The sequence below is a fragment of the Dipodomys spectabilis genome, unplaced genomic scaffold (genome assembly GCF_019054845.1).
Source record: "Dipodomys spectabilis isolate Male_0828 unplaced genomic scaffold, ASM1905484v1 ptg000032l, whole genome shotgun sequence".
Lineage (NCBI taxonomy): Eukaryota > Metazoa > Chordata > Mammalia > Rodentia > Heteromyidae > Dipodomys > Dipodomys spectabilis.
Genome location: NW_024870709.1, coordinates 8184751 through 8207638, shown reverse-complemented (window position 1 = coordinate 8207638; position 22888 = coordinate 8184751). Strand labels below are relative to the sequence as shown.

At 40.9% G+C, this 22888-nt stretch overlaps 1 protein-coding gene across 2 annotated transcripts in view; it reads left to right on the top strand.

The window, feature by feature from the left end:
- The window catches only part of Cxadr (CXADR Ig-like cell adhesion molecule), a 59918-nt gene that overhangs the window by 21074 nt on the left and 15956 nt on the right, over positions 1-22888 (top strand). The window contains exons 2-7 of one of the 2 annotated variants that reach the window (XM_042676818.1): positions 8323-8489; positions 13151-13355; positions 18233-18388; positions 19410-19532; positions 20246-20384; positions 22455-22638. In XM_042676818.1, coding sequence (XP_042532752.1) covers positions 8323-8489; positions 13151-13355; positions 18233-18388; positions 19410-19532; positions 20246-20384; positions 22455-22638 — 974 coding nt within the window. Of the gene's footprint in view, positions 1-8322; positions 8490-13150; positions 13356-18232; positions 18389-19409; positions 19533-20245; positions 20385-22454; positions 22839-22888 lie in introns of those variants that run through there. The other variant, XM_042676817.1, reaches the window with a different exon arrangement.

The window sequence follows — 22888 nt, the reverse complement described above, 5'->3', positions numbered from 1 at the left end:
TGTTGTCAGTATTGGGGCTTGAACTGGGGGCTCAGGGTGCTGGTCCTGAATTCTTTTGCTAAAGGGTAGTGCTTTACGACTTCAGTCACAGCTCTACTTCTGGCTTTTTGGTGTTTAATTGGAGTTAAGTCTCACAGACCTGCTTGGGCTGGCTAATTGAGATCCTCAGATCTCAACCTCCTGAGTAAAATTACAGGCGTGAGCCACGATCACCTGGCTATCTATACATTCTTTTTGTCAAGTGAATGGAATTAAATCTGAAGGTGGCATTATTGCATGGGATGGCCACTCATGAATTTTACCAACCCCAGAGCCCTTGTGTTAGTAAGATCTTTTTGCTGGAGGGGAACAGTTTTTCCTGGTATATTTTGTTCGTCTCTGTCTCAAATAGATGAGCTTGGATTCCTTATCGTAAATTTCCTGGGGTAATAAGGTTGTGTTGAGATGTTTTCTTGTGTCAGAAAGTTTTAGTGACTGAGAATGAATGTGGGAGGGCCTGCCTGTGAGCCTTGAGTCCCGGCCTCACAGTAGATTAGTGCTGACATTGCCCAGGTCTCTCCTGTGTGGTCACTAGGCTGTACGGATTTAGTCTATTTGCTGCCATGGTTTCCAACACTCTTGCTAAGCTTCACTTTTGTTTAGGAAAAAAAACACTGTCAGTTTTATCTGTGAAAGATGATACTGTTTAAATTTGTGTTGAGTTCAGCATTGGATTGCATCTGCAATCCCCAGTCTTGAGGCTTGAACTCAAGGTCTGGGCACTGTCCCTGAGCTTCTTTTGCTCAAGGTTAGCGCTCTACCATTTTGAGCCACAGTACCACTTCCTGCTTTTTCTGTTTGTGTGGTACTAAGGAATCGAACCCAGTACTTCATGCATGCTAGGCAAGCACTCTACCACTAAACCACATTCCCAGCCCTAGTGTACATTTCTTTTTGAATAATGGCACCCTTTCTTTCTTCTCTCCAGTTTTCCCCTCTCATCCCCACCCACAAGTTGTATAGTTCATTTTCAACAGTGTTCAGTGAGTACCGTTGCTGACTTTGTTCACCCTTTGTCAGTCCATTTCTGTACCTCCCCTACACTCCCAAAGACATGGTGATGAACAAGACAAAAAAAAAAAAACACCCAAAAACAGCAACAGAGAAAAACCTTGTTCCATTTCCTGGAATCGTTTTTTAGTAATACATTTTAAGATTCTTCCATATCTTCGTGTGTATGAGGGGAAGGAGGTGCTGAGTTTTTTGTTTTTTGTTTTTGTTGGTTGTGGGGCTTGAACTCTGGGACTAAGTGCTGTACCTCAGCACCTCAGCTCTTCAGCTCCAGGCTAACATTCTGCCACTTGAGCTACAGTGCCACTTCCGGTTTTCTGGTGGTTTATTGGAGATCAGAGTTTCATGGACTCTCTTGCCTGGGCTGGCTTTGAACCATGATCCTCAGATCTCAGCCTCCTGAGTACCTAGGATTACAGGCGTGAGCCACCAGTCCTTGAGCTTTTGTGCTCAAGATTCATGCTCTACCATTTGAGCCACACTTCTACTTCCAGCTGCCCGGGCTGGCTTTGAATTGACTATCATCAGATTTCAGCCTTCTAGAAACTAGGGTTACAGACACGAGCCACCAGCAGTCGACTTCTTGCATATCTTTATGGTTAGATCATGAATTTTTGGTACACACGACCATGGGATAATAAATACTGTATCTTTTGGGTTGGGGGGGAGGGCATATGACAGCCATCTTCCCCCCCCCCCTCCCCCCCCCCCCCAGTTGTGGGGCCTGGACTCTGGGTCTGGGCGCTGTCCCTCAGCTCTTCAGCTCAAGGCTAAGGTTCTACCACTTGAGCCGTAATGCCACTTCCGACTTTTTCTGCTTATGTGGTGCTGAGGAATTGAACCCAAGGCCTCATGCATGCAAAGCAAGCGCTCTACCACTGAGCCACCTTCCCAGCCCCCTTCTTTTCTTATAAAGGTTATTGGCCATTTAATTAAGTTAGTGTGTATTAGAATTCTGCATTGTGAAGTTACCATCTCACTCCGTAATATGTTAATGTGAGAAGATTCTCTGACAACATGTAAAATATCCTGTCTTATATTTTCTTTTGGTCAGTTGTAGGGCATGAACTCAGGACCTGGGTGCTGTCCCTGAGCTCTTTTGCTCAAGGCTAGGGTTCTACCACTTTGATCCACAGTGCCATTTCTGTTGAGTGGTTTTTTTTTTCTTTTTTTTTTTTTTTGTGGTGGCGGTGGGGGGGGGGGGGGTCCGGTCATGGGGCCTGAACTCTGGGCCTGGGCGCTGTCCCTCTGTTCTTCACCTCAAGGCTAGCGCTCTACCACTTGAGCCACAGTGCCACTTCCGGCTTTTTTCTTTTTTGCTTATGTGGTGCTGAGGAATCGAACCCAGGGCCTCAGGCATGCAAGGCAAGCACTCTACCACTGAGCCAGCCCTCTGTTGAGTGATTAATTGGAGATAAGTGTCTCATGGAGACTTTTCTAAAAGCCTGGGCTGGCCTCAAACCGGTGTGAGCCACCAGTGCCTGGCTCTTGTATTATACTTGTATGTATTAACTTTTGATACCTTGCTTAAAGCAGTCATCACTGTAGTTTTGCCAAATGGTAATTTGAGCTCATAAAGTTTAATATGGTTAGATTTTTTTTTCTTTTTCACTGTTCTCTAAGACTTTCCTCACAGAGAACATTAGTTAAAATTTTCCCATGTTTACCCCCCTTAAACACACACACACACACACACACACACACACACACACACACACACACACACACACACACAAAACACCCCCCCCCCCCCCCCCAGCTGGGCACTGGTGGCCCACACCTGTAATCCTAACTACTCAAAGGGTTGAGATCTGAGGATCACAGTTCAAAGCCAGCTGGGACAGGAAAGTCCACGAAACTCTTATCTCCAATAACCCACACTCAGAAAAAGCTGGAAGTGGCACTGTGGCTCAAGTGGTAGAGCGCTAGCCTTGAGCTGAAGAGCTGAGGGACAGCAAGTGTTCAGGCCCAGAGTTTAAGCCTCATGGCTGACAAAAAAAAAAACCCAAAAAACAAAAAAAAAAACCGTAAGTTTTTTGTTTTTTTTTTTGTTTTTTGCTTTTAAATCTTAAGACTAGAAAGAAAAGATCACTTTAGACTGGCCAAGTTAAAAATAAATAACTTAAACTTGAAAAATGAAGCAAATGAAGACGTGCTGTTTGTTCAGAACACTGCCTCTTTTCTACAGTTAAAACTGCAGCCTTCATTATCTCTAGTTCAACACTTCTTGCTGGGTAGAAATGGGTCTTCTAAGGCTGTTTGGTAGGAGGTGACCTTTAAGGGCTGAAAAATATTCTTTGATAAATTCATGTTACTTTGATGCTCAGCTTGAAGTGAGACTGGACAACAGGGAAGCCTTAAACGTCCAAATGATTTAGAAAGTTGAGATTAAAAAGAACAAGCAGAAAGCTGGGAGATGTGACTTGAATCACAGCCAGTAGGTGACAGGATTCACTGTGTTTATTTATATACTCCAGTTCTGAGCACTTATAACTGGACTCGGCCAACTCTTGTGGCTGGACATTTGCTTTATATTTGGTCACACTCGGGAATATAAATATAAATACAACATTGTAAGAAAACGTAAGATTTTGTTTAATCTTCAAGCCAACTTTGAATCTGTACTCGATTTGCAAGCTAAGTGATCAATTTGCTGTATGAATAATATTGGACAGTGGAGAAAGAATCTCTATGGCCACTGGATGGGACCAAGCGTCTGCCTTTGTTTCATGCAATTGGTGACTGCTAGATAGTTCAGCACTTGGCAGGAAAAAAAAAACTGCTTTTATGGGAAGATACCTTCCAGTGTTGCTAGGAAACCCAGGAACTGTTTTTGTAGGATCTCGAGATGTCAGTTCACTTTTAGTACAACACAATTAAGAGCAGTTGAATGTTTTAAGTACCATTTTGAAGAAGAACTACTGAAAGTCATTTAAAAAATCACTTTGAAATTTCTCAAGCAGTGTAGTCATCCCTTGGTCTCCACAGGCTCTTTATAGCTAATCAAGCTCACAGATGCTCCAGTTCCTTACATAGAATGGTGTAATGTTTTGCATGCAAACCGAGCACATCCTTCAATATACTTGAAAATCATTTCTAGATTACCTATAATGTAATATGAATACTATGCAATTCTTATACACTAACGGAGTAGCAAGGAAGAATCTGTGTTTAGTATAGATGCAGTTTCTTGGGGCTTGAACTTGGAGCCTGTGTGCTCTCACTAAGCTCCTTAAGGCTCATGCTCTACCACTTTGAGCCACAGCTCCAGTTCTGATGTTCTGCTGGTTAGAGGTAACAGTCTGATGGTCTTTCCTGCCCTGGCTGGCTTTGAACTGCAATACTCAGATCTCAGTAGCTAGCATTACAGGTGTGAGCCACTAGGGCCTGGCTTGGATGTAGTTTTAAAAGTATATTTTTGGCCCAAGTTTGTTTGACTCTGTAGATGCGGAACCTACAAATTAGAACTTGTGTGTAAATGTCAAAACACAGAATAAAACAGAATAGGCACCAGCATTGGTGGCTCACGCCTGTAATCCTAGCTACTCAGGAGGCTGAGATCTGAGGATCGTGATTCAAAGCCAGCCTGGGCAGGAAAGATTCTTACCTCAATTAACCACCTGAAAACCAGAAGTGGTGCCGTAGCTCAAGTGGTAGAGCGCTTGCCTTGAGCTGAAGAGCTGAGGGACAGTGCCCAGGCCCAGAGTTCAAGCCTTACTACCAACCAAAAAAGCAAAACAAAACAAAATAAAAAACCTCACCGGAATTGGCGTTTTCTGTCATTGCATTCTCCGTTCTCAAAAATAGTTGCTGATAACATTTTGGGGTTTTGTTTTTTTTTGCCTTTTAGTTTTTGTTAAATTTTCTGGTGTGGGACTTGAACTCTGGGCCTGAGCACTGTTCCTCAGTTTTTCAGCTCAAAGCTAGCGCTCAGCCACAGTGCCGGCTCTGGTTTTCTAGTGGTTTATTGGAGATAAAAGTCTCACAGATTTTGCTGCCCAGGTTGCCTTTGAACTGGGATCCTCAGATCTCAGCCTTCTGAGTAGCTAGGGCTGGTGTTTTTTTATTTTAACATCATTTTTATGTACACATATAACAAATATTAAGACATTTCAGTATTTTAAAGTCAAAGTAATTTTCTCTGTAAACAAGAAGAATGGAAGACAATTTAGTTGCATTTCATTCTGGTGACTTTATATAGAGTTAAACAGTATACGTGGGAGGATTTGAACTTTAAATAATGTTGATGTTTGATAAATGTCATTTCTATAAAATAACTCAAAACAGAACCTCAAAACACAAAATTACATGATAGTGATTTTGCATATTCACTTTTGTGTATTGCTGAGCTATATTTTATTCATTTTGAAATGCAGTTTTTGTTCTGAAGTGTAGTGGGGTTGTTCTTACCTTCCTTGACACATAAAGTTAAATGTAGGCAACAAAGTGTAGTGGCCATAGACAGAAATGGCTGGTGTGAAGGCATAGAGCGTGTAATTGCCTAGCATATGGGAGGCTCTGGATTCATCCTCTCCCAAGAGAAAAGAAACAAGGAACACTTAAAAAAAGTGGAATTTCTTCAGGCAGATAAATCCCCTCACCTCCCAACATTTCTAAAACTGGTCACACTGATAATGCAGTCTTTTCTTTACATGCAAGGAACTATGTGAAAAAGTTGTTACTTCTAGTTTCTTTCTACCGTAATGGTGCTAATTAATGGTTTAATGGTAAAATGGGACAAGCACTTCACAAAGTCCTAAGCATATAAGAAATAGCCTGGGGGCTGGGAAGGTGGCTCAGTGGTAGAGCGCATGCCTTGCATGCCAGAGGCCCTGGGTTCGATTCTTCAGCACCACATAAGCAAAAACAAAAAAGCCCGAAGTGGTGCTGTGGCTCAAGTGGTAGAGCGCTAGCCTAGAGCTGAAGAGCTGAGGGACAGCGCCCAGTCCCAGAGTTCAGGCCCCATGACTGGACCCAAAAAAAAAAAAAAAAAGAGATAGCATGGGATGAAAAGTTAATCACCATTGAGGTAGTGTGACCCAATCTCAAATACTGATACTTGATAGTCTCACCATCGAGTCTGCAAAGGAAAAACAGTGCAAGGTAGTAGTAGTACATGCTCAACCCCGAGAAGGGGTGTAAACAGTGTGAAATGAGGGCAGAAGGGTCGTTACAGGGCGGAGAGGAAGAATGTCTTTAGCAACTGAGGAAGGCAGGGAACTGAGTATTAGACATGATTTAAAAAAAAAACATGTTTATCCAGAGGTATAAATACATATGAAGTCCTATTTTAAATATGTAGCTATGAAATGGAGACTGAAGTAATAAGGGCATTGGGGAGATTAGTACGTTGATGGGTCTGAATTATTGGGTTTGCATAGTGGTCATCAATCTTGCTATGTAAAAATCAACTCAAGTGGAGGCTTAACACAAAGAAATCCTGTGTCCATGATCCTATACAGTTCCAGGTTAGGTGAGGCAAGCGGGTAGGATGGGCTTATCCACAGGGATAAGAGACACATCCATTCTTACCCCTGAGATTTGTTCACAGTGAGAGGGGTCCAAAAGAGGAGGGGATGGGTGTAGCAGAGCTTTTGAGGCCTAGTGCACCGGGCAGCGCCTGTTAAATTCTGTTGGTCAAAGCAAGCTCAGCCGGAGACTTACAGGAGGAAGTAGAGGAAATTTGTATCCATTTTTAATCTGTTCGAGAAATGTTCTTAAATGCTATTAAAAGCTTTGGAAATAGCTGGGCTCTGGTGGCTCAGGCCTTTCATTCTAGCTATTAAGGAGGCTAAGACCTAGAGGATTGTGGTTCAAAGCCAGCCCAGAGAGAAAAGTCTGCATCACTCAATCTTCAATTAAGTAGCAAAAATGCTGGTCTGGAAGCATGGCTGAAGTAGTAGAGAACTAGCCCAGTGAGAGATTAAAAGTCCTTAAGTTGGGCTGGGAAGGTGGCTCAGTGGTAGAGTGCTTGCCTTGCAATGCATGAGGCCCTGGGTTCAATTCCTCAGCACCACATAAGCAAAAAAATAAATAAATTAAAAAAAAAAATCTTAAAAAACAAAACTCCTTAAGTTCAAGTCCTGGTAATTGTAAAAAAAGTAAATCGAATATAATGGTATTTTGTGTATATATCCGTGTAAGAGGTAGAATATAAATATGGAGTAATAGGAATTTTTCAGTTCCACTAAACTTGAATGAGATGAAGGTCATACACAGGGTCTGCCTTTAGCTCAAAACAATATTATACAGCCTATCACTCAGATAAATTGACAGTGCTTGCTTGCTTGCTTCTTTCCTTCCTTCTTTCTTTCCTTCCTGTCTTCATTTTCTTGTCACAAAGTATTGCATTGAAATGAATTAAGTAGAGCACTCAGTGGTAGAGCACTTGCCTTGCATGCATGAGGCCCTGATTTTGATTCCTCAGCACTAACCATATAAGCAAAAAGCCGGAAGTGGCGCTGTAGCTCAAGTGGTAGAGCGCTAGCCTTGAGTTGAAGAGCTGAGGGACAAGTGCCTAGGCCCAGAGTTCAGGCCCCACAACCGGACCCAAAAAAAAATAAATTTTAAAAAAATGAAATGAATTAAGCATTCAACAGAAATGATACAAGTTTACTAAAAATTAAAAAAGCCTTATCGGGGGCTGGGAAGGTGGCTCAGTGGTAACGTGCTTGCCTTGAATGCATGAGGTCCTGGGTTCAATTCCTCAGCACCACAGAAACATAAAAAGCCAGAAGTTGCACTGTGGCTCAAGTGGTAGAGTGCTAGCCTTGAGCTGAAGAGCTGAGGGACAGCGCCCAGGTCCAGAGTACAGGCCCCATGACTGACGCTCCCATTTCCCCTCACCCCCCCAAAAAAAAGCTTTAGCAGGAACATGTGTCAAAATCATTAACATGGCCCTGTCAAAAATGACTTGCAGATGTATTCGTTCCATCGTAGTGAGTGTGAATTAGTGTGATTTCTAGCTTATAACTGAGCTTTTGCAGATTCTAGCCAACTGCAATTTAAAAATGTCTGCTGAGATACAGAAATGCTCAGTGAATCATAAAGTTATTTTGTGTGGTGTTGGAAAGTTCGTAATGTTTTAAAGAAAAGCAGATGGTATTAATAGTGTCATTCCATTTTTTACAAAGGCACGACTGAGTTGAAACGCCATTCTTCTGGGTCTTCCCTACCCCCATCCCCCAGCACTGTGCTGCCCAGCGTGGCCGCAAGGCCATGAGCCGGAGTCATTGCAGTTGCTTAGTCCCATTTGTGTGCTTCTTTCTCCAGATTTCACCAGAGGCTTGAGTATCACCACTCCTGAACAGACGATCGAAAAAGCTAAAGGGGAAACAGCCTATCTGCCCTGCAAGTTCACCCTCAGCCAGGAAGACCAGGGGCCATTGGACATTGAATGGCTGCTCTCTCCATCCGATAATCAGCAGGTGGATCAAGTGGTGAGTGTGAGAAGGGCTGGGCCACCGTGCAGATGGCCGTGCAGCTCTCCTGTGCCTGCCCATCACCCTGCACATGGCATAGTCTGGCTGCAGGGAGCCGGGAAGAAATCTGACTGCTCAGGCTTGTGAGGAAGGCAATCACCTAGCGGGGGAAGTTGAGGTCACCGAGGTAATGAAGTGAAATGGATAATAAGTTGACTTCAGATTACAATTGGGAAGAGGTCATTCTGTTCCTTAGAGAAGGTTACGGGGAAGAAGAGGAACTTGGGAAAGTACGGAAAGTCTTGATTAGAAATTGTTTGTTATAAGTCAGGAAATTGTGCTGGGTGTCCAGAGGGCACAAGACGGAAGTGGGTGTGGTTACGTCATGGATGGCAGGGAGGAAATGCTATGTTAAAGGTTGGATAGAATACACAGGCATTCTGTTACTGTAAAATGTAAGATGTCACGTACTGTAACATAGGCATATATTATTAGATTCTATTCATCTCACTCTTTGCCTTAAATATCCTATGCATTGAGTTTCTTCAGAAACAAAATGAAGTCATTGTAGCATGAAGATACAGTACATAAAATGTTTAATCATTAATTTAAAAATTATTACTATAAAGGTGAGGTATAGAGAAGGTTACAGTTAACGTAAGTCATTAATTTAAAAATACAAAAGTACATTTATAATACTTTTTCCTAGTCGAAGTAATAAGTGCTTAATGTAGAAAACTTGCAAACCAAAAACTGCTTGTGCATGCAGACACACATGCACCCCACCCCCAAAATTTGCCAGGTACTGCCGTCTCCAAAAATGAGTATCTCCTTTTGCCTTTTAAAAACCTCATTTTATCTGCAAGGTTGTTTATTAGCTTCATCGGACACATTTAATAAAATAAAATTAGACCAGGAGGAGAAGAACAAGTTAAATATTTTGAGGGATGTTTTGAGATGTGTCTGTATACATACATACATATATAGATGCGCACACATATATGTGAATATATGTATATTCACATATATAGTGTATAAAAAGAAAAAAAAAAAGGAAAAACCTGGCCTAAAACAGTAGAAGAAAGGTAAGGTTAAAGGGAGATTATACAGAAGAGAGGGTTTACTTAGAATTTCAGTAAATTCTCTTGGCAGAATCCTTTTTTACTGTATTTAGCAGACAGTAGTTAAGGACTTGGAATCAAAGGACTGGGCTGAGTCCATATCCGGTCTTCCTTCTTCTGTGATCACTTTAGTCAGCAGTGAGCATGTACTATGTTTTTGGTAGTGTTCTTTAATTAGATAGCCATGCCACACTCAGTATTGTGGGTAAGTTCTGAGAAATACATTGTTAGGTGTTATATATTTTTGCCATTGTGTGAAAACCACAGACTGTTCTCACACAAACACAAGATGGCTATGAAAGAAACTTAGCCACAGAAACATCACTACACAGTCCAGCCTGACTGTAGGTGTTTTATGTAAGCCTTGAAATGACACCCTTAAGTGAGAATATGACAGGGTAGAAATGGTATCAGCTATGTGCAGGAACAAGACTGTGGCCACACAGCTAGCAGTTGAGATTTGAATCCAGTTCTCTGTACTTTGGTGATCCCCTATTGCCTCTCATGTTAGACACACCTTTATTTAAAAGATGTAAAAAAAGGTGTAAAATAGGGACTGGTTATTGATTACCTCTGAGGTGTTAAAGGAATTCAGTGAAACACTATGCACAACTATTTTATCAGCTTGTAAGTAGATGTAAAAATATTAATAATAATGGGAATCAGAAAAACAACTGTGCTTTGTATATGAATCTTGTTTCATCATTAGTTAAGTACCATCTTTTGGAGGACTTTCTGTACTACCATTATAAACAAAGTACTATATATTCATAGCATATGTATGTATAGATATGTATATAGTATATAAAGTTATTTAAAAATAATAGGAAGAACAGGACTTATTCAAAATATAAAAAATATTAATCATGCATTGCGCCAAACAGATCTGGCTGGCAGCTAAGTGTGACTGCAAAGCTTGGTGTGTGGGAACTACTTACTGTTTTTCTTTTTTTTTTTTTTTGTCAGTCGTGGGGCTTGAACTCTGGGCCTGGGCGCTGTCCCTCAGCTCTTCAGCTCAAGGCCAGCGCTCTACCACTTGAGCTACAGCGCCACTTCCGGTTTTCTGGCGGTTTATTGGAGATAGGAGTCTCACGCTGTCTCCTGCCCGGGCTGGCTTTGAACCGCGATCCTCAGATCTCAGCCTCCTGAGTAGCTAGGATTACAGGCATGAGCCACCAGCGCTCGGCTACTTACTGTTTTTCTTAGGCTAGGTGTTACATGTGGACAGTGCTCTAAAGCATCCCTGGGGTGAAGAAGAATCTGTGGAGATGTGTGGAATTGCCTGCTAAATGTTAGTTACTCACTTCTAGTTTATAAAATAACTCACAATGTAAACCTAACTTATTTGTTAGTCTCACCCCCCCCCCCCTTTTTTTTTTTTTGGTTGGTCCTGGGTCTTGAACTCTGGGCCTGGGCGTTGTCCTTGAGATTGTCTGCTCAAGGATACTGCTCTACCACTTGAGCCACAGTACCACTTCTGGTTTTCTGGTGTTTTTTTTTTTTTTTTTTTTTTTGAGATAAGAGTCTCCTGGACTTTCTTGCCCAGACTGGCTTTGAACCATGATCCCAGATCTCAGCCTCCTGAGTAGCTAGGATTACAGGCGTGAGCCACCAGCGCCAGGCTTGTCAGGCCCATCTTTAAAGGCTAGTAATGTGTATGTTGCAAAATGAGCTATTAAAAGTAGAATGGATTGGCTAGGTGCTGGTGGCTCATCCCTGTAATGCTAGCTACTCAGGAGGCTGAGATCTGAGGATCACACCCCAGGCAGAAAAGTCCCTGGAGACTCTTATCTCTAATTAACCACTCAAAAACCAGTAGTGGAGCCGTGGCTCTTAAGTGGGCAAGTCCTAGATTTAAGCGAAAACAACTTAGAGACCGCACACCAGTGCTAGAATAGATTCTAGCTTAGAGTCCTTCAATTAAGTCAGTAGTGTAATTCAAAGGGAGCTACTGTTTCTCTGCACAAAGTTCTCAGTGCTGAGGTGGAGAAGTGGGTGGGGCAAGAAGGCTGAGCAAATAAAGTAATGGCTCATGTTTACAAATGAATTCAGCTGTGGGGCCCCTCGGCTTTTTTTTTTTCCCAACTGCTTTTTATATATATGTACTTAGCAAACTAAGCGTTGAGTGTATCCTGGTAATAGTCAATACATATGTTCACACACACACACACACACACACACACACACACACACACACACACACTCAGGTTTTTAGTTAGGGCTGGGATTGTATGAGTTGGAAAGACAGTGTGAGTTTCCCCTCTCAGGCGATTCTATATAGGAAACCCGGCAAAAGGTATCCTTCATGCCATTTTCCTCAAATTATACCACTTAAATTACCAACAGAAAAGAAATTGTTTTTCAAGGTATACATTATAGTCAGGCTTTTTGACTAGATTTCAGTGACCAATGTAAGAAATAAGAAAAACATTACTTTTAGGGGTTGTTAGAGATTACCATTGTAGTGCTTCAAGTTTTTGTTTTTTAAACAAAATTACTGGGGACTGAACTCACGGCTTTTACACCTGGGGCCAGCAGTCCACAGCTTGAATCATGCTGCTTGTCCCTTTTGCTCTAGCTTGTTTTTCTGATAAACTCTTAACATTTTTGGGCCTGCCAGCCTCAGACCTTAATCCTCCTACCTGAACTTCCGAGTAGCCGAGATTGTAAGCACATATTACCAAACCCAGTTAGCCTTCAGTGATTTCCACCAAATTCTTTAGTAGTGTTTCAGAAAACTCATTGAAATAGGAAGTAGTCTTTGACTTAGTCCCCGAAGATTCATTCATAGGTTTTGTTAACCCATAGACCCATATTAAAAGGCTTATCTTAATAATTTTGATGTACTAGGAACAAGAATTCTCAAGGTGCCTCCAACTTAACTTTAACACAAAAATGCTTTTATTTTTTCTTTAAATTTGTTAATTTTTTTGTTCAGCCATGGGGCTTGAACTCTGGGCCTGGGCATGTTCCTCAGCTCTTTAACTCAAGGCTAGTGCTCTACTACTTGAGCCACAGTGCCACTTCTGATTTTCTGGTGGTTTATTGGAGATAAGAGTCTCACAGACTTTACTGCCCAAGGCTGGCTTTGGACTGAGATCCTCAGGTCTCAGCCTCCTGAGTAGCTAGGATTATAGGCTTGAACCACCAGGGCCTGACGTAAATTTGTTAATTTTATTATTACATAATGTGGTAAACTATAAGCCTTTTTTTTGAGAAACAGAATAGTATATACTTCTTTTGGTATACTTAATTGATATACTGCTCCAATGGCAGTTGAAATGCATAGTGCATAGAAATGAACAACTCTGCATCCTCCATTCTGTGATTATATTTGCTCTTGGTTTCCCTATTTTAAATAGAAAAGTGGAACAAATCTCACTTAATTCTTTTCTTTTTTCTCATTTTATGAATAGATGGCCGTGGACTTCATATAGTGTCCTTCCCCTTTTGATTTTAGATTCTGCAGTATTGTGGCATATCCGGAGCTCCTAAATGAGATAGTTTTCTTTTTGTTTTGTGTATTTGTCTCCTGTCTTATTTTGACTTTGCTTTTAGATTATTTTATACTCTGGAGACAAAATTTATGATGACTACTATCAAGATCTGAAAGGTCGAGTACATTTCACAAGTAGTGATCTCAAATCTGGTGATGCATCAATAAACATAACAAATTTACAACTATCGGATATCGGCACCTATCAGTGCAAAGTGAAAAAAGCTCCTGGTGTTGCCAATAAGAAAGTTCTGCTGACTGTTCTCGGTAAGTTATTTTGTTATTATGTAATTTGTAATACTAAATTACTTATTAACAGGGTGAGTAGTTTCATAGTGTACTGTATAGCAGCAACATTTATGTAAGATAAAAGTTTAGATTTTTAGAGTAATAATTTTAAACATTTGAAGTACTTCTAAAGTCCTCAAATAGCATAAAAGACAAAGGTAGTATGTTGTATTTTTGTTTTTGTTTTTTGTTTGTCTGAGGTAAATAAGTGATCAAATTATTTTTGAAGTTCAGTGAGTTGGGAATAATCAGACTCTTGATAGAAAGATAGCACTGTGTTATGGTTTGAAGATAGCTTATCACTATCGGATCTCATAATTGAGGCTTAAATTCCTTGATATAAACATTTTGAAAGGTGGAGAGACTTGTAACAAATACATAATTAGAGGATTGTTAGAGGATAATGAATCCTTGTGAAAGGATAATATAGTCCTCGTGATAGTGATTTGTTGCTCATGAATGCTGGTTGTTACAAAGCAGTCATTTCCTTTGCTCTCTTTCAAATGCCCATTTTCCTTCTACCATGAGCTCCTCACTAGAACAAAGCAGTCTGGCACCATGTTCTTGGACCTCCCAAATTGTAAGTGAGATAGAATTTTAAAGATATAAATGATCTAGCCCCAGCTCTTTTGTTATAGCAACAGCAGGTGGAAAAGTCAGGAAGTAAGAGGTCTGAGTTTTCTGTACCATCCTTAGCCTGGATCCCAGAGTAGAACTTGTTTATTTCTGTGACCCTCAAACCATTTTGCAACATAAGACTATTCAACCCTCAGATCCCTCCCATTCTGTTCCATTCTATAGGCTTTACACTTTCACTCTCACTGTTTCAAGAATAAATATGGTTTCTCTGATGAATAGCGAGACTGTTCTGATTGGAAGAGATGGAGTTGAATAGAAGCAATTGGTGGAAGGCAATTAGATATCAGGTAGTTACTTAATTCCCTGACAGTGATTTTCATCCTTTCAATTGTATGGGCTTTAGACAGCGGATGAGATGTCTCCTAATTCTCTCACTCTCTCTCTCTGATAGTTAAGGAAATAACTGAACTGCTGGGTAAACTGTCAGACTCTCACGTTTATTATCCTTCTGTAGGTGTGATACTGTGCTCAAGCAAGCACTCTTAAGTAAATAAAAAGATTATATAACCACAAATATGCTTTCAAAACCTTTTTACTGTAGACGCCACACAAAAATGTATAATGACTATCATGTAGATAAACATAACAGTCTCATTTCTTTATTTTATTACAGTAAAATTCCTTATTCAATGACTTAAAATTGCCGTGTTCTACAGGACCCTGTGGACTTCCTTATTGTATGAAATGTTGATGGCTAGAATAGCTTAATAAAATTTAGGAAATAACTAATTAGGACAGGCTTGCCCACTTCCTTTTGTTTAAGAGAACTGGCTAGGAGTTGAATGGATAAATGTTAAAAGCTAGGAGCACGAGAGTGAGTGTTTTTGCACGCCAGTGGCCACTTTGGGGAATGTTATTTTGTTGGTCAGTCACCATTCTCTTGGAATGGACACCAAAGGCAGTCTTTTTTTTTTTTTTTTTTTAAAGCTGGGCTCAAGTGGCTCTTATCTGTAATCCTAGCTATTCAGGAGGCTGAGATCTGAGGATTGCTGTTCAAAGCCAGCCGGGTTAGAAAAGTCTATAAGACTTTTACCTCCAATTAACCACCTTTTGGTGGTTTTTAGCCTGAAGCGATAAGAGTGCTAGCTAGCCTTGAAGGGAGGGAGAGAGGGGAGTCTTAGGGACATCACCCAGACCCTGAGTTCAAGCCTAGGTATTGGCACCAATAAAAGTAAACATAAAGCATTCCAACCTATCAGGTACTAGTTAAAAATGTTCACCTTTGGAGAGAAAGCAAGTGAAGCAGGTACCCTGGAAGCTTTGGGTCTTGCCTTGTTGGACCCTGTGGGGCAGGTCATAGGTTATATTTGTAGGTCCCAGGGAAGAGATTTTGTTACAGCACAAGGCCACACATACCTAAGGGAAGCTAGGTTTGGGCAATAGCGAGGGTGCATGATATGCTAAGCAAATAATAGTGCTCATAATATCACCGACCGACAGCAGGAATGGCCCTGGAGTTAAATTTCCAACCCGCAACCACTCCCTCAGTCTGGGTGAGAAGGCTTTCTTTTTTGTTAGCTCTGTGGGAGATTACCATAGCCAAATAAGCTTTGAATTCCAACCAGGAAGGGAGGGAGGGAGAGGAGATAAATTGAGTAAATTAGAAGTGATTGCTGAGGCCGTCACCAAACAGGAACAAAAGCTTACTTTCTGTAGCTTTTTCTTCTGTTTTCTAGTGAGTTACCATTAGAGCTGAGGAAACCACCAGAATTGTTTTCTCTTAAAGTGGGAATTGGAATGAAGCTTATCTGTTGTTAAAGGTGCCTGGAAATCCTTCCCAGAGAATGTGGGAAAAGATAAGATGAAGTGCCCTCTAGTGACTCAATCCAGTGGCAGTTCCCTGGTGCTGTCATTCGCTTCACTGGCTCTGCATGATTCTTCCGTACAGAGTTACTGTCATAATATTTACAGGGCAATGAAAGGTGATTCATCAAAACCTGTACACCTTGTAGCCATGAACCAAAATGCCAAAAGTTCTGGAAACCCAGACCCAAGCACCATTTAACAGCCATCTCTGTTTCCGTCATTGCTCTCTCTCTTTTTTTTCCCTGTACGAGCAAGTGTCATTAGTCAATAGTTGATTTTTTCATGGAATGACTTGTGCTTTCTACTCTCTCTCAAAACATTTGGGTTGCTCAGGTGTCTTTTGGAAACCAATGTTGATAAAAATCTTTTTTTTTTTTTTTTTTTTTGTCGGTCGTGGGGCTTGAACTCTGGGCCTGGGCACTGTCCTGCAGCTCTTCAGCTCAAGGCGAGCGCTCTACCACTTGAGCCACAGCAACACTTCCAGTTTTCTGGTGGTTTATTGGAGATAGGAGTCTCACAGTCTTTCCTGCCCGGGCTGGCTTTGAACCGTGATCCTCAGATCTCAGCCTCCTGAGTAGCTAGGATTACAGGCGTGAGCCACCAGCGCCCGGCTTGATAAAAATCTTTTGTGGACAGTGAGTGTGGAAACCTTGGATTCAGCAGGACTTTGGATTTCCCAAGCAGCAGCTTTCAATAAATGCCCATTATTGGGCATGTTTAGTATATGAGGAGGACATTTTCAATAGTAAGGGTGAGGACTAAAGTTAGCGTCGCATACCAATAGAGGCTCCACGTATAAAACACTGCTTTAACATCTCATTGACTGCTAGGTTATAGTAATTGATAGTGTGAAGAAATGGAAGAAAATGAGGCTTATTTTGTTGAAGAATCATTATACAAAGTAATACTCAAAATTTATTTACAATCCCAATTAATGTAGTTGTTTCGAGAGTTTGAAAAAACAAACATTTGTTTCAAAACTCAATAATGCAGTTAAATGCTTCTACTAGTACTCAAGAAACTTAGTGTGAGATCTTGATTGAGAACCTTAATTGAAGATATCTCTGGTGAATATAGCAAATCCCAATGACCAACTCAAGCTGTTCCTTATTGTGATAACCATACAATTAAATTGCAATTCAGTAATACATGAAGTTCAGGTGGTGGTGTATATAAGAATTCAGAGATAGGGCTGGGAAGGTGGCTCAGTGGTAGAGCAATTGCCTTTCATGCTCAAGGCCCTGGGTTCGATTCCTCAGCACCACATAAGCAAAAAGAAAAAAGCCGGAAGTGGCGCTGTGGCTCAAGTGGTAGAGCGCTAGCCTTGAGCTGAAGAGCTGAGGGACAGCGCCCAGGCCCAGAGTTCAGGCCCCACGACCGGACCAAAAAAAAAAAGAATTCAGAGATATAAAACCCATCCACCTTTATTCATAGTAATGAAGGAATAAAAGCAGTCTGGACACTTAACCAGGGTGGGAAGACAGATGTAAAACCAGCTACAGAATTTATAGGAAACCTAAGTAGTAGAAGTAAAATACTATTTCTGTTTTGTCTCATTACCAGCATTCGTGATAATAAATCTCTTGGTTGTGAGGCTATCAGCGCACAGAGAGAAATGACTTGGCACATACTCAGATCCTGGAGAAGAATAGATAAGAAGTTGGGAGAGGAGCTTCTTTGCTTTAGTCTCAAGTGACAGTCCTCTTCCTCCTCCTTGATTTCCTCATACATGCCTGTAAAATGGAGGAGCACTGAGCTGTGCCCAAGACATGGCCAAAACCTCCTTGGGCAATGGCTGCTTGCTGAAGTTCTTTCTTAACCTGTTCTGTGTTTGGGAAGCTGAGGAAAATGCTATTCTCACCTTTTATTGTCGTCTTTTGTTTTTTTTTTGTCACTTTGGAGCCAAGGACCAACTGATGAGGTCTCGGTGATCATGGACCATGGTGGTGTTTAAGTAACTAAGAAGTCTGTTCTGGCGGGGTGCCAGTGGCTCATGCCTGTAATCTTGGCAGCGCAGGAGACTGAGATCAGAGGATCTGGTTCAAAGCAGCCCACGCAGGAAAATCTATGAGACTCTTTATCTCCAATTAGCCACCAAAAAGCTGGAAGTGGAACTCTGGCTCAAGTGGTAGAACATAGTGGCGCTGTAGCTCAAGTGGTAGAGCGCTCGCCTTGAGTTGAAGAGCTGAGGGCCCACGCCCAGGCCCAGAGTTCCAGCCCCACGACCGACAAAAAAAAAAAAACAAAACAAAACTATATAGAGCACTCAAGTGGTAGAACACTAGCCTTGAGCTGAAGAGCTGAGGGACAGTGCCCAGGCCCAGAGTTCAAGCCCCACAACCAACACACACACACACACACACACATACTCTGTTATAAAACCTTCACTTTTTTTTTTTAATCTTCCTCAGTTAAGCCTTCAGGTACAAGATGTTTTGTTGATGGATCAGAAGAAATTGGAAATGATTTCAAGCTAAAATGTGAACCAAAAGAAGGCTCACTTCCCTTGCGATATGAATGGCAAAAATTGTCTGATTCCCAGAAAATGCCCACTCCATGGCTAGCAGGTATTGCCCATAATACAAATTTTATCATGTGCCAGTGCTTTGAATTTAAATTTAGTAGTGCTTATATGTGTATGTGATTGTATATTTTAATTCACAAATACTTTTCATTTCTACAGCGTAATCAGAGCTACCATGTGAATTTTTCTGTATTTTGTAATGGCAACTCAGTGTTATGTGAGTGGAAGTTTTCAATAACAAATGATTTTACCTTTGAGAATTAGCTTTTTAGGTAGACTTTCATAAGTAGTGTGAAATGTTCATGTTCATAAATTAGAGAGTGGCTAATATTACATGTTTTGCCTAGATTCATGTTGATGCTACGGTAATTTGCCTGTGTTATATCTGAAAGTTTAAATGAAACATTTAAAAACCTGTGGCACACTAGCTTATCTAGCTAGTGTGCCACAGGTTTTTAAATGTTTTAAAAAATGTTTTAAAATGTTTTAAAAAATGTTTTAAAAAATGGCCAAATCTGATCACTTACTTGCTTATTATACTTGAACTCTTAGTTCAAACTGATTTCTATGCTCTGCTTTCTTCTGTCCACCCCACCTTGGTGTTTAGTAGTTTTCTTTCTCTCTCTTTTTTTCCAACTAGAGATCAAACTGGATCATCACTTCTGACTTTCTTTTGTATGTTTCACTCGGCTAGGTGGGGTAAATAGGATTTGCACATCTTCCTGCTGCATGAAAGAGCCTTTGTGGAATGAGTTGTTGGGTTTTTGTTTTTTGTTTTTTGAGATTTTTTTTTTAATAGTCTGAGGTGGTGCAAAATGTTTGCAACTGCTACGCAGCAGACCGATACCCATGCTTTAGCTGAGGCTCTGTGGCTGAGGATCATGGTTAACTTTTGTCTTTATCTCAGGAAGCTTCAGGATGACTGTTAATTGTAGACAGATGCATGTGGCTTCCTGGCAGTTTGCTTGCATCATGCATTATCTGTCAAATTCAGCAGGGCTAGACTTGGTGAGAGACAGAGAACCATACATCATGTAAAACTGAATTTGCTTTTTCCCCCATAGAAATGACTTCACCTGTTATATCTGTCAAAAATGCTACTTCTGAGTACTCTGGGACATACAGCTGCACAGTCCAGAACAGAGTGGGCTCTGATCAGTGCCTGCTTCGCCTTGACGTTGTTCCTCGTAAGAATCTTCTATCAGTTTACCCTATCTTCATAGAGCCTCCTTTAGTCAGTGAGGATGGGTTGAGGGGCAAAGGATGCTAGCTAGCTTTGATTAGAACACTCGGTGACTTGGTTAGTTCCCTTTCTCCTTCACAGAGGAGGAAAATCTCCACATTTTATTGGTAAAAACCAAAAATGATATTAAGGAGGTCAAAGTTGTCAAATTAGCTTTTGTATAGTATTTAGCCATTACAAGTATGAGCAGCTTAAAGAAACTCTTCAACTTTTTTTTTATTGTTATTATAAAGGTGATATACAAAGGGGTTATCGTTACATAAGTAATGAGCACATTCTTTTAAAAAATTTTTTCTTAAAAACTTTTATTGTTATTATAAAGGTGAGGTACAGAGGGGTTACGATTATGTAAGTCAGGTAGAGCACAGTTTTTACTGGACAATGTCAACCCTTCCCTCACTCTCTAAATGTCTTGTGTATTAACTAAGATTTCAATATTAAGTAAGTTCTATTCATTTTCATCTAGATGCTAGAAACAGAGAGTTCAGAAGAAAATTCTGTTTATACGTTTTTCTCTCTGGGATTTAGCAGGTTGTATAATTTGTCTCTTAAAATTAATAGATCCAATGAAATCACTCTTATCAGTGAGTAGTCTACCTTCAATATCCTAGTTGTCCCATGGACTTTTGAAATATCGTTATTATTATCTTATTCTAGCGACGAATCGAGCTGGAACGATTGCAGGAGCGGTTATAGGAACTTTGCTTGCCCTTCTGCTTATCAGTATTATCATCTTCTGCTGCCACAAAAAGCGCAGAGAAGAAAAATATGAAAAGGAAGTTCATCATGATATCAGGTAATAAAATGGAGCAGCAGCTACAAGAGATACATGGAATCTATTCTGTTTCTAAGGATTAGTTCTCTTAACTGTACTGTTTTAGGATGGGTGAACATTTTGGTTCCTCCCTTTAACACATTTTGAAGCATTTACTTCCCACTTTCATGTTCACAGGTCCAAACCACTTGTCAGTGTGCACCCTCAAATTTTTTAAGCCCTATTTTGAGTACTGTTATAAAATAGTTACGGTAAGACTGTCTGCCTTTTTACAATAAAGGGGCAGGAATAAAGTTTTAAAAAATGGGGCAGATGTTGATATTTTAAAAATGACCTGATAGGGGCTGGGAAGGTGGCTCAGTGGTAGAGCGCTTGCCTTGCATGCCCGATGTTAGGTTTTTAAAAAGAGGTAGCCGAGTAAGAACTGCACCACGCACGTGGTATCCAGGTAATGGGCAGGTTTATTCAGTAGACCTGCTGGGGCCAGGCAAGGTTGGCACTCCACGCGGCTGGCAAAAGAGAGAGGAAAGAGAGAGAAAAGAGCTAGAAAAGAGCAGAGAGAGCAAGAAAAGAACAGAGAGAGAGAGCGAGCAGAGAGAGCTAGAAAAAGGCAGAGAGAGCAGAGAGGAACAGAGAGAGAAAGAGAGAGCATCTGGGCCTGGGCTAGCCCTTATCTAGGGTATGGGCGGAGAAAGGAGTGGCCACATCAAATTCAAATATGACCTCAGCAGATGCAGATGTGACTGACCTCTTCCAGGTGTCCCAGTTGCCTAGGTAATGCAGGTACTGGGTGGAGACTTTGCTGCGAGGAGGGTGGAGTCTGCTAGCCATCCAGGAGCGGACCTTACACCCGAGACCCTGGGTTCGATTCCTCAGCACCACATAAGCAAAAAGAAAAAGCCGGAAGTGGCGCTGTGGCTCAAGTGGTAGAGTGCTAGCCTTGAGCTGAAGAGCTGAGGAACAGCGGTCAGGCCCAGAGTTCAGGCCCCACGACCGGAACCCCCCCCCGCCCCGCCCAAAAAAAAAAAAAATCAAAAAACAAAAAACCTGATAACACCAAGTGACACTAATATTGTATAACTATTCATAGTGAAATCTTTTTGATTTTTGAAGCCCTGTAGCTTAGGCTAGCCTCAAACTATAGTGCTGAACTACCTCCCTGGATTATCTTTACAGATATTCTACAAATTGGATTACAGAACTTAAAAAAATAATAACAGGAGCCAGTAGCTCAGGCTTCTAATCCTAGCCACTAAGGAGGCTAAGATCAGAGGATTTCAGTTCAAAACCAGCCTAGGCAAGAAAATCCATTTGCACTCATCTCCAAAAAAAGTGGAGCTTGTGGCTCAAGTTGTAGAGCACTAGCTTTGAGCAACAAAGCTCAGGGACAGTGCCCAGGACCTGAACACAGATATGCATGTACACACGTGTGCGCACACACACACACACTCACATGCAGTAACACATGATTTAAATTCTTTCGCACTATGACAGACATTTGATAGATCTGTGGTCTGGTCTGAACAATTGTACTTTTTAAGTGCAGCTAAAGTCACTGAGATTTATATTCTTTGTCAGTGATATGAAAATTCTTATGCCCAAATTCCAAGTTATTGGAAACTGAAATCTACAAGGTTTTCATCTAAAGTCTTAGATATCTTTCATTGTACAAGTGTATTTTTTTTAGTGAGAAATATATAAATGTGTAGTGCATATTTATATACATATATAATATCGCTAACACATATGTGTATGTATTAGTATTTTAGCAACTCGAAAATGTTCTGACTGTAATGAATGGATCTTCACTGATCATCTGAAACTACTTGATACTTGTTTCTCACAAGGCAATATGGTAAAATCATTGCCATCTGAGCATAAAGGCCATATTTCATTCTTTTTATTTACTACATGGGAACAAGTACATCACTCAAGATATTATGCCCTTTTTGGGCTTGTTTTTTCTGTGCCAATCACTTTAACACACTTACCTATTACACAACACCCTTACTCATAAACTAATACCTTGCCTAAATCTATGTTTGCAGAAATTGGTTCTTTTAACTTGTTCTGGGGGATGTTGCTTTTCAGGGAAGATGTGCCTCCTCCCAAGAGCCGGACGTCCACTGCCAGAAGCTATATTGGAAGCAATCATTCATCGCTGGGATCTATGTCTCCTTCTAACATGGAAGGTTATTCCAAGACTCCCTATAACCAAGTACCAAGCGAAGACTTTGACCGTGCTCCTCAGAGTCCTACTCTTGCTCCTGCCAAGGTAGCTGTCCCTAATCTAAGTCGAATGGGAGCCATCCCAGTGATGATTCCAGCACAGAGCAAGGATGGGTCTATCGTATAGAGCCCCTGTACTTCCTTTGTGGTTTTTTTGTTTTGTTTGTTTTTTACTCTGTGTTTCTTTTATTCTCTTGTTACAGAATCCTATTCACTCTAAATTTTGTCAACAGCCTCAAAATATCTCGGAAAAAACATTTAACAAACAGAAATGTTCACAAAATTTTGTTTGGTTC